The sequence below is a fragment of the Telmatherina bonti genome (assembly GCF_933228915.1).
Source record: "Telmatherina bonti genome assembly, chromosome: 8".
In the NCBI taxonomy this organism is placed as follows: domain Eukaryota; kingdom Metazoa; phylum Chordata; class Actinopteri; order Atheriniformes; family Telmatherinidae; genus Telmatherina; species Telmatherina bonti.
In genome coordinates this window covers 31,191,944-31,203,873 of record NC_136626.1, presented here as the reverse complement: position 1 = coordinate 31,203,873, position 11,930 = coordinate 31,191,944, and the positions used below count along the sequence as shown (strand labels likewise).

At 37.3% G+C, this 11,930-nt stretch overlaps 1 protein-coding gene across 1 annotated transcript; it reads right to left on the bottom strand.

The window, feature by feature from the left end:
- Positions 1 to 7,836: 7,836 nt before the first annotated feature.
- sgcb (sarcoglycan, beta (dystrophin-associated glycoprotein)) lies at positions 7,837 to 11,927 on the bottom strand. The gene is made up of 6 exons (XM_079244543.1): positions 11,884 to 11,927; positions 10,201 to 10,410; positions 9,926 to 10,111; positions 9,633 to 9,824; positions 8,713 to 8,844; positions 7,837 to 8,612 (listed from the first exon to the last, which is right to left on the bottom strand). Exons 1-6 carry the CDS (start codon positions 11,896 to 11,898, stop codon positions 8,415 to 8,417), a joined length of 933 nt encoding a protein of 310 aa, XP_079100669.1. The 5' UTR covers positions 11,899 to 11,927; the 3' UTR covers positions 7,837 to 8,414.
- Positions 11,928 to 11,930: the final 3 nt, after the last annotated feature.

The following is an 11,930-nucleotide window of genomic DNA, read 5'->3' as shown; positions in this document are numbered from 1 at the left end:
TACTGCAATGACGATTTATCCATCCATATATTAATATAAAAATACTTCAGTATTTGTTGCTTAATGCTACTTCTGTACCTGTTCCTCTAAAAGCAGCCCTCATTAAAAAAAAACTTGTCCTTTTACTAGTTTGTATATAAATGTGTTGCATTCTTGATATTTGGGTATTTTGATGTCAGAATATAGCTCTGATTTATATTTAATTGGACATTACTTCTCAAAATATGATAGATTAATGAACAATCTTAACAAGATAGATTATAAAGAGAGAAAATAACACGTCTTATAGAAGCAGGGAAAGCCATTCTCACCCTGAGCTGAACTAAATCCTGGAACATCTGTGGATGGAGGTGTGTGATGAGGTTGTGCTGTAAGTTGAGCTCTTTTAGCTGTCGCAGGTGACTAAGCTCTTCTGGTTGCACCGTTGAGATCCTGTTGAAGGAGAGCTGCAGAACCTGTAAGGACTCGGCAGTGTCCAGACCTTGAGAACAGAAACAAGAGTTGTAATCATAAGTCAGCATCATTAAGAGGGAAACTAAGAGGCGATGTACAGCAGGACTATTACCCTAAGCATGGGTTTGTCTGTGTGTTAGCAACATAAAAGGTTACGGATGGATTTTGATTAAATTTTAAGGAAGGGGTAGAAATGAAATAAGGAACAAGTGATTCTTTGCTATTGGGAGATATGGGGATAATTTGTAATGGACAATTTTCTGTTACAGCTCGTAACTCGACAGATTACGCCTAGACTCAGTGGCTAAAACAAACAAAAAAAACGGCATCATGTGAATCTCTTTAATAACTTCAAGACTATGATATTTATTCGCCTCATCTTGGTGTGTGAGGGTAAGTTTCCAGGATCATGGATTGTAAATAGGTTTTAGCATCTATCCTGATGATGGAAACAGTGATATTAGCTGGAGGTATTATGGCATGGGGTTGGATAACTAGGTGTCCTGTTGGGCCTTTGGGGGTTTTCACAGGTGAGTGATCCTCATGGCTTGGTGGAGGCCTGGACTCTCTGAGTGCTTCTAGTTTAAAACAATTTACCACTGCTTATTTTAAGCTATGAAGATTGTCTGCAGTATTTTCTGCTTACATGATACAAATGCTCATTCCTGGAATATGAACTGAAATAATCGGAGTTAACTTATTTATGCTACTTTAGATATTTGAACGTTATACTGTAACTGGACTAATATTTTTTCCTCTGCCTCCCCCTTTTCATTGACTAGAGACAACACTGGTCTGAAATCAGGCAATGTGGGCCTGCGCTTCATTAAGGAGGCACCAGGGGTTCTGTGATCTGCATATCAAACGGTATCAGGTCTATAACAGGCTGGCTCTACATGCTTTAAAAAGCATAGCGAATACTTTCTAAAATAACACCAATTGAGACAAGCAAAGGGAGTTGTGTGAACCATGTTTATGCAGGAGAAAACCTAGACGTCACCTGGTGCATTCACACCTTTCATTGAGCCTTTGGAATGTCAATAAAAAGTGGGTCCGTCACTGGGTGTACAGTGTCATTATCGAAGATGGTTCAATCAGTTCTGCACAGAGCAAAGTGCTAAAGATAACGGATATCAGCGGGAGGGTTTGTTTATATGGGAATGTCATTGGCAGTGCTGTGCACACCTACTAGAGTTATTCCACCATGGACTATGGAAACAACTTGAGGCCACATCTTTAGGTAGAACAATATGCTCCATCAAGGTGAACTTATCACTCTGAGTGACTCATAAACATTACTCAGTCACATTCCAGCGGTGTACATCACGCAGATACGCACACCCAACATACTGCATCATGTTTGATCACTCACACACACAAAGTTTGAAAAGGGCAACGATTTGAAGGAATTGAACGTGAAGGACAAAGCAGGTTAACTGGGAAATGAGGTCATTTCTTAAGTCCCAGTTTAAGTTTGAATTTACATACGTTTAAACTTTTTCTTTGTTTTGAGCCTTTTAGTTCTATTCAGGTACAACAGAAAAGTGTTTTCTGGGAAAACGCAATATAACAGACACGTAATATAAATAATTAAATCTTATCAATTTATAAGTAATAAAATGGCAGTGCTGATATTTGTTCTACTAGTCATGATTGTGTAAGTGTGTAAAAGGTTCGGATTTTTACTAATTTTAATGGCTTATTTGTTTGAGTTTGTGTTTCCAGGTAGATTACAGGTGCAATACAATATTAATGCTTTAAGATCCAAACCATGGAGAAAAGGGAAAGAAAAGTCCAGTTTTTTGAAAAGCACATCTTTACCAAAAAAAGGAAACACATTTTTTTTCAGGGATATTTACTATTTATTACTATGTGATATGTCCAAATTATTGTGATGTAATCTACTGCTTTCTGGTATCAAATAGGGGGCAAAATACAAGTATCAGATTTTGCGCAACAGTGTTTTGTTGTACCATAAAGTGATGCAGAAACTGTATGTATTAAATATATCATGCTGGGCTAAAATAACACATCACAATACTTTAAGTATTTCCTTTATAATTTATTTATAGTCTGATTCTACACCTTTAAATAGGGATGCACCGATACCGTTATCAATATCGGTATTGGCTCAATACCATGTGTGTGTACTCATACTCTGTATTAATAAAAGTGTTCTAGTCCAACAACTGATGGCTGCCGGTGGCCCGGGTCTTGGGGGTACTTTGGCGTGCCTCTTGCCTTTATGTGGGAGGGGTCACACTGACCTTTCCCGGAACACGTTCCACTCTGCATGTTCTGCATGTGACACAGTCACCGAGTCGTCACGCAGGTTTATTCACAAACAGCAGCTAGTTTTCTCTGCTTGTTTGTTTCTCATTTATATTTAACTTTTTAGATTCATAGTTTAGTTACTATGAATCTTAAGTTGCCTTGTATGTGTATGGATGTGTTGATACTGGCGAGTGCCTACGTGTTTGTATGTATGTATGTGTGAGTGTGCATAGATGTGTATATATATATATATATATATATATATATATAAACATATATATGTGTGTATGTGTATGTATATGTATGTGTGCATATATGTATACATCTGTACGTTGTTTTTCTTTTGTTTTGTTTTTGGGTTATTATTATTATTATTATTTTTTAGGGTTCCTTTTTTTTTTCTTTTCTTTTTGGGTTATTATTATTATTATTATTATTATTTTTTAGGGTTCCTTTTTTTTTTCTTTTCTTTCCTCTTCCTTTATTTCTTTCACTTTTCCTATGAGGTGTTTTCTCTTCTTTCTCTTTCTGTCTTACTTCTGTCCTCTCCGGTCCAGCAGTACAAACTCTACCATTCAAACAATGACGCAAAATGAATATCGAAATAAAATAAAAATTCAGAAAGTCAAGGGGATCATTATATCTATGCTTCCCTTGGCAAAGAAAATTTGCTCAGCAGAACACAGCATCCAGACCATCATTCTGCTTGCCTAAATGCTTGACAAGACACAAAAAAAACCAAAAAAACAACCGATACGTGATACCACACTAGTCAAGCGTGTGTGGAAAAAAATAGTTGCCTTGGATGTTAAAATGTGACTTTTTTTAAAAATATTTTTTACACTAAAAGCGAGATCTGTGTTTCAAAATCGCACATTTATAGTTGTATTTGGGTAAAATGTGCTAAATAAAGAAAAAAAAACTTGAAATTGTTAGATCTGTAATGTTATTATATTTGTATTGGTGAGGTAACTTCAGAAAGGATGAATAATTTCATACACCCTAATGAAATCTTTGGTCTCTGCAAATATCAGTATCTGCAGATTTTTTAATTTTCCCTCGGGGATGAATAAAGTCTCTTTAATTGATTGTTTTGATTGATATTGAAATTTCAAATACAGGGATTGAAAAAAACTGAATCGGTGCATTCCTACCTTTAAATAATTACTACTACTACTACTACTACTACTACTACTACTACTCTGTCTGGCTATCCAACACATCCTTGAACTTCCGAGTGGAGTTAAGCTCTGGACTCGATGTGAAAATGATGCTACTTGAACCCGTCTTTCACAACCTGATGAATCTTGGTACTATCATACTGCAATATTGTGTTATCAGGGAATAGTTATTAAGAAAAGATTTTCCCCAACGATTACCTAAACATAATGAATACTAGCTCAGTACCTTAAGAACAACATTCTATGGGTAGACAACGCTGGTAACACTAGAGCTGCTAACACTAGAGCTGCTAACACTAGAGCTGCTAACACGTCTGCTGTTCTTACACTGATACACCATTAGTCTGGAGTAAACCCAAACTTAGAGCACAATATTTTACTATTCATCCATTTTCTAAAGTGCTTAGTCCAATTAAAGGTTGCAGGGAAGCTGAAGCTGATGTCAGCAATCATTGGGTGAGAGGCGGTGTACACCCTAAACAGGCGGCCAGTCCATAACTGGATATTTCACTATAATTTGTGCAATCTGTATACGACTGCTTAGGCAAGTAAAAACTCACTTTCGGATAAACTTTACTGATAAGTGGTTTGCTTCAGGACACACAGCTGCTTAATCCTCACACACTGATTCTCTTTGCATTGTGTAGAAGTGTGAAGAAATGCTCTCATTCTCACTGTTAAACATTGTTGAGACATCGATTTTCTTCTGTTAGATCTTCACAAATGTTTAAGCGATCTCTAATCATCTCCATTCCAGATTGTTTTCCATCCACATTTCTTCATGAGCTTCATGGTTCATAACAATCCTCAGAAGCTTCAGTAACTTACACAGTTCTTTAATCAATTGTAGTTTTAATATGACCTTTTAGAAACAGAGTAAATGTCGATGTGTTGTCTGACATGGTCGTTAAAGGAATGAGAAGCAACTCATTGCATAAGTCATGGTTAAATATCTAACTGGCTGCTGAAACATTATCATCCTCTGCAGTGGGAGGCTAATGGGGATTTTAAACACAAAACATGCTTTAATGCTCTACCTGTATACGCAAGGATAAGATAGAAGCTTCTTTCTGGCAGATTTTTACACTTTGGCGGATGTAACGATCGTTATTCAGCACCCGTCTTGCATCCTGTCTCTTCTCTGGGACTTCTCTAGCCAGTAAAAGTTAATACAATACTCTTGTATTGTCTCTTGCTATGTCACATTTTCTTTTATTTCTTCAATAATGTCCTCTTGGCTTTCTTTGCTATCCAGTTGCTGATATGTAATGCAGGACTGTGAAGAAAAAAACAGTTTTCCAGTGGTATGATGGGATGGCAAACAGCCTCAGGATGCTGCTAGGCGATGATGTGTCCAGGAAAGTACATAACGAATGTCCGTTTTAAGGTTGAAAACTTATGTAATCTGAAATTTAATACTGCATAACAATGCTTTGATAATTATAATGCAACTCAACCATGTAATGATATACCAATGGGGTTTATTCTGGCTACTGTGTACCTATTTTGATATCACTACGTTAAATTAACACTGCACAACTTTCCAACCCTGAAACTCTTTGCTTCTGACTTCTTTTAATAGCACACTAATATGAATTATTTACATTCCTGAGGGTGTAATTGCCCTGCAGTATCCTGGGACTGAGAAACCAGACTTGAGATTTTTTCCAGCCTGAGGCATCACATGACAGCTCTGCCTTGCTTTAAGGACCCAGCAATCACTTAGCAAGAGGCGGAGTACGTCCTGGACAGGTCGCCGGTACTTTGCAGAATGACAGCGATAAAATAAGTCAACACAGGACCGACTTTTACGCCCGTGGAGATCCGTCAGGATGCAAACTGGATTCTGAATTAGCATTCATTAGGGAGCAGCAAAATGTGAAAGTTTTGCTGCTTTGCAGAATATTGATGTCACTAAATGTGTGAATACTTCTACTACTAATTTAAAATAGAGTAATTCATAAGAGGACATTCTTTATAGGGCTGTGACTATATACATTTGTCAAGATTCGATTCAGTTCCGACTTTTTGGGTGCCGATTCAATTACTCGATATTGCTAATTTTTGGAGACTAAAAACAAACAAAAAAAAAAAGTACCAAACTTTTTATTACTTATCATTCTTCTTGATTTCACTGAGGAAAACACAACACGGTCGCCAGACCATCATTCTGCAACTATAATGCCAAAGAATACAAGTAAAAAGATCGATAAAAACAATAACAATGAAAATTTTTTTTTACAATGGATTATTTTTCTTTTTTTTAAAAAAAAATCAATTTTAAAATTGTGAATCAAAAAATCCTGATATTTGATTTTTTATTTGATTTTTCCACCCCTAATTCTTTATGACTTCAATGAAAAAAAAACCTGCTGGCATTGAAATGCTTGTGTGTTTCCGTTATCTCACAAGCAACAGCCGTGAAAAAGTCGAACTTTGTTTTCAGATATTTAAAAAGCACTGACTAAAAGCAGCGGTCATTCATGTGATGCAATTTGATTTATGGCTATATGACAACAGTACATTACCCTGACTCACCCTCTGGGAGCTCTTCTAGCTGATTTCTCTCAACAGACAGCAGCTGAAGGGTGGGGGCCCAAGTTAGGCATCCCTCGCCGCTCCAAGTTCCCAAGCGATGTCGGAGATATCGGCCCACAACCTTTCTCTCTATGCATAGAGACAAGTGTGTGATGCTGTTGTTTCCCAGCCATATGCTCCTGAGATTACGATGCTGCTGGTGGATTTTTATCGCGCTGAGGAGGTTACTAGACAAGTCTAGTTCAGAGACAGAGTCGTGGATGAGTTGTGGCATCCAGGACAAGCCGGATGAGGAGCAGTTGAGCAGTGAAGCTCTCTGACAGGTGCAGGACTCTAAGCAGGCAGGTAAAGAATCGAGACCAGGGAATGCCAGGAGCAGCACAGCAGCCAAATATGACACCTGACATTGTGCCATCACAAACTGCCCTTAAATCAAGAATAATCCAAACAGGAGAGGGAAAAATTAAAAATCGAGCTCATTATTTACTAAGATATCTTCACCAAGCAGTAAAATTACATTCAAGCTGTTCAATATTACTCACCTGTTTGGGCTTTTCACCAAGCTGGTAGGAAAACTTGTGACTGTTCTACCCAGGATGCACAGTCAAGCATGATCTGATCAAAGTCTGAGGTGGATATCGCTGCGTCTAGCTTAACACGGACTTGCCCAAAGGTGTCATCTGTGATTCATTCAATCATTTACATGTCAAGTTAACATCTTACTGACTGTAGTCTTCTTGTTGCAGGACTAATAAGTCATCTTTAAAGTTTATGGTGAAGAGAACATGCCCTGACTGCACATTTTATTAGATAATAAAGCTGCATAATGAGGCGAAGTCTTGTTTTTATGACTTTAAATGACTGTAAATGTGTCAAGACATTTCTTGGCCTAGAGATAAAAGTTTTCACTTTGTAACAAGTCTCTTTATTGAAACAAATACACCGGTGACATGTTGGATGAATTTTTAAATGAGGCTTGAAATGCAGTTGCATGGAGGTGGAAGTGATCAAAAACACAGCTCTGTTAGAAAGGCATCGAGTCTGAGCTCTGAGAAATACAACAAACACTCTCAACATCAATACTGTTATATCAGAGACAAGAAATTCAAAGCAAAGGTCAAATATTTGAGACATTATTGCACAAAAATCAAACCATTCAAACTCTCAACGCTTTAGAGATTTATATGTACTTTACAGTAAAACTGCCTTTCCAACTAAATTACATACACATATATATATATATATATATATATATATATATATATATATATATATATATATATATATATATATATATATATATATATATATATATATATATATATATGTATATATATATATATATATATATATATATATGTATATATATATATATATATATATATGTATATATATATATATGTATATGTCATCCCTTTAAATCCATTGGCAAGTGCATCATATTCAGTCCAAGATGAGCAGAAACAGAACTAGTTGGCTGTAGCATAATTGGACGGCATTTCAAACATAATTATTATAATGTAGCATCTCACACATCAGCTAATATGACAGGAAATATACAGCTGCCAGAAACAGTCAACAGCAAAAACGTCTTGTACAAGCCCTCTGTAGGGATTGTGTATTAGTGATAGTCAACGATAAGGCAATAAAATAAATACTTCAGTTTCTAGTGTCTACATACAGGCAATGTAAAACACTATCATTCGTAAGCATAAAGGTCATGTGCAAAGATGAAGTGGTATGAATTCTAGACAAATGTTGGCAATCCTGCAGAATACATGTACTTACAATTGATATCTTTGGCCAAGAGGCGATAATCTGTAACACAATCTGTGTTTGGTACTCGGACAGCTCACCTGAACGTGATGCTGTTTGCAAGCTATTGTGAACATCCATAACTGCACTCTTTCCAAAATGCACACATTTGCAGGTGGTTTGTCTGGTTTCCACGGCGACAGCACCTCAGTCCTAGTGGGCTTTTCTACATGGGTTGTCAGATGTCTGGCAGCCCATGTTGGGGAATTTCACCAGCACACGGAACAGAGTCCCGTCTTCACACATGCAGAGCTTGTACCTCTCCAGACCGTCATTCAGGTAAAAGTCTCCTGCAGATGGGATGCGCGTAGCATTGAACATGACAGATCCATTAAGAACGATGCTGTTCTCCTGCAAAGAGGAAGAAATTAAATACCATCCACTTTTCAGCGCTGGTCTCGACTGACTTTCCATACACAAGATGCTACACATTGATAGACATCATACTTACAGCCCTGAGCTCAATGTCGCCTCCCATTTTGAACTCTACAGTCCGTCCCATGATGTTCACCCCCTCATTACCACGGATGACGGCCTTGCTGTCCCCCTTAATGTTCAGGTCAGATGCTGCACTACTGGTGATCTAAATATTAGAGTAAATACTTAATTTAGCTGTAATAATAACAACAAAAAAAGGAAGAAAAGAGGTAGTAATGACACTGAATTAGAGCTGTGACGATATAATTTTGTCCCAATTCGATTCAATTTCGATTTTTTGGTGCTGATTTGATTTAAATTGCGATTCTCACAATTCTATAATGTTGCTGATTTTTGTAGATTAAAAACAAAAAAAAAAATGTATAAAACCGTTTTTTTGCTCGTCATTTTTCTTGATTTCAAGGAGTAAAAAACAACACAGTAGCCAGACCATCATTCTGCTGCTATAAAGCCCAAGAAGACAGGTAAAAAGATCAATAAAAACATTAAAAATGACATATATTTTTATCATGGATTACTTTTATATTTGGGAAAAAAGGGTCTTTTTGTTAAAAAAAAAAAATCCATTTTAAAATTGTGAAGTGAAAAAATAACCCAGATTTGTGATTTTTTGATTCGATTTTCCCATCCCTACACTGAATGTCCCTTTATCCTGCCACATACATTAGAGTTTTTAGAACTAATTAACAATATTCTAATAACCTTCTTTGGAGGGAAAAATGACAGCTCTGTAACTCACTTCTGCACAGTTTAAACCTGAATTTTTACTCAAATCTAAACTTTTTCATCCTCAAAGGGATGGGGCAGAGGTTAGCAGGGTACTTTTTATGGAAACAGTTTCCTTTAATCATTCTGGATTATGATATAACATGCATAATTAATGAATCACCCTTTCGTTTTTGCTATCAGAGAGTCAGATATAATAATACACACCCTTTCTGTGGAAGCCTTTTTAACACTCAGGACTTTGACGCCTTTGGGCAGATGAAACTCGTGGTTTTCAAAGTCTGTGCTGAAGAAAGTGTTCTGTGTCCGAGGGTCTGTGAAGGATATGCCAACATCACTGACGACTGAGGTCTTGTCTTTTTCTACGCTCAGCTTGGTGGAACCCTGCTGGAATACTACCTGTAACAGCACAAATGACAGAAAGGACAAAGGCTCCAAAACTGTGTCTTTTTTTGAGAATAAAAATCTAAACTGCATGAGGTTCAGTGTATTTTTCTCACCGGGTTGTTGTTTCCGACTATGACAAGGTCCTGGTCTTTACGCCCTCCTACTGTACTCTTGTGCAGCGGGTGAACGATGCCCATGTCTGCTTTCTGCTTGAAGCGCAGCAGGCCGCTCTCATGGAACTCCATACTGTCGCAGCCATTTGGGCCGATGCGGATCACTGTCCATATCACCAATGTGATCTGAGAGAAAATGGAGTTAAGTCACATTTTTATGATTTCACCAAAGTGTATAAAGTGAGAATAAATATAATCAGGTGTCAGCCACTTACAATGAGGTTTATTAAGGCAAGGAGGAAGAGGAGGACGATGATGCAAACAGCCATGTTTCCCTTGCGTCCTCTTAAGCCTGTTTTATGCAGACGCTCCTCTTCAATGGGAACATACCCAGCTTTGAAGTTACTGTTGTGTTCCTTGTTAATGTTACGTCTTTCTATGGCCTTCTCGCGCATGGACTTCTTGACAGGCCCATTGGAGCTCTCCTAGAAATCAAAATGCAGTTCAGGCACAAGAGTCAAAATCAGTTAACAGAAATATATCCCATAATGAATTGCTATTTAATCCTCAATATAAATCAAAGATGATATTTTCTGACACAATGTAAAAGATTGATTCCACAGTACTGCAACTAAATATCCACTTAGGTTTCAGATTAAGAGGCGCCATATGGGGATGGAAAGTTAGGAAGAATCTAAGGGCCTCGTGACTTAATAGGGGCCCAAAAAGATGTACAAACTATATAAGAAAATCATTAAACCTTCATTAAAAATAATAAAAACTTTTTTAAAAGGTTGTAATAAAATATAGCAGTAATATAAACTGAAAAACCTTTTATATTAAAATAACATAGTTACATGTATGCACTGTGATTTAACCCTTTATAGGGTACCCAATGAAACACTTTCAAATTAGCTATTTTAATCTAAAATTGTCCTTCTGGTATGATCCAAGACCTCCATTCTGTTGTTACATTACAAACAAAAAGTTGTTTCATGCTGAATATGAAAGGAAACAAAGTGATCAAAAATAGTCACTCACCCCCATAAAGGGTTAAACACAGCCCTAGATCTTTATTATTCCCACGAAAAGCTATTTTTTTAATCAGCTTGAAGCAAAAACAAAAATCTAAAATTTGCGATCAAGTGGTGGGATCTATCCAAGGTCGGATTATCCACTAGGCATTATGGGCCCGCCTATTTAGGGCCCACTTGGGGCCCATGTGGGGCAAACACCAGCAGTTTGGACATGAAACAAAATGTACATAAAAGCCAGATAGTTACACCACAATGCCTAGTGTCTTGCTATTGGTACCATTGGCTGAGTGATGTTAGAAATGTCATTTCAGTGTATCATTCACAATTTTCAAAATGTTGTGGTGGGGAAAGGGGCCCCCTGGAACACTCTGGGCCCAAGGGTCTGTGCATTTTTTAATCCGGCCCTGGGTCTATGCCATTGTCTTTCATAGGGCTCAAAATTCCTGCTCAGATTAAACACAGATGTATTGTTTCCATGCTTTACTCGCTTTCTCTACCCATGTTCAGCTAGTGTCCAAGGTCACATCTAACTTTCAGTGCTCTCTGCATCGGAATGCATCTGTTAAAATGAACGCGACAGTCTGTCTGTGGTCATAACTAAAAATAAACTGCACTCATTTCATGCAGTCACTTGTTATATGCTCCTTTCAGCATTCGTATCTGATTCATATCTATTTTATTTTCAAAAAGCAAGTCTGTAAAAGTATAGCAACACTAAAGGCGAAAGACGCAGAGGCCAATATTTAATAAGCAGGACAGACATTATTCCATAGTAAGAGATCACCACATTGTACGTGTATTATAATCCCTTTAACTCCATCTTTATATGCTTAAACTGATAAACAGTTGCTATCATAACATTAAATAGCGAAAGGAGGAGGTATAGTGCATAAATAAGAGTAATTATAGGAGATAACGGACCTGCTCGGACGCCATGTTGACCCTCCCTCTTCAGCTGGCGGAGCGAC

Bases quoted from the DNA above. Each gene is read 5' to 3' on its own strand.
- sgcb (XM_079244543.1), bottom strand. The intron at 8,845-9,632 runs GTGTGTATTATT...TCTAATATTTAG, and splicing joins AAAAGGCTTCCACAGAAAGG to ATCACCAGTAGTGCAGCATC. The intron at 8,613-8,712 runs GTAAGTATGATG...TCCTCTTTGCAG, and splicing joins GCGACATTGAGCTCAGGGCT to GAGAACAGCATCGTTCTTAA.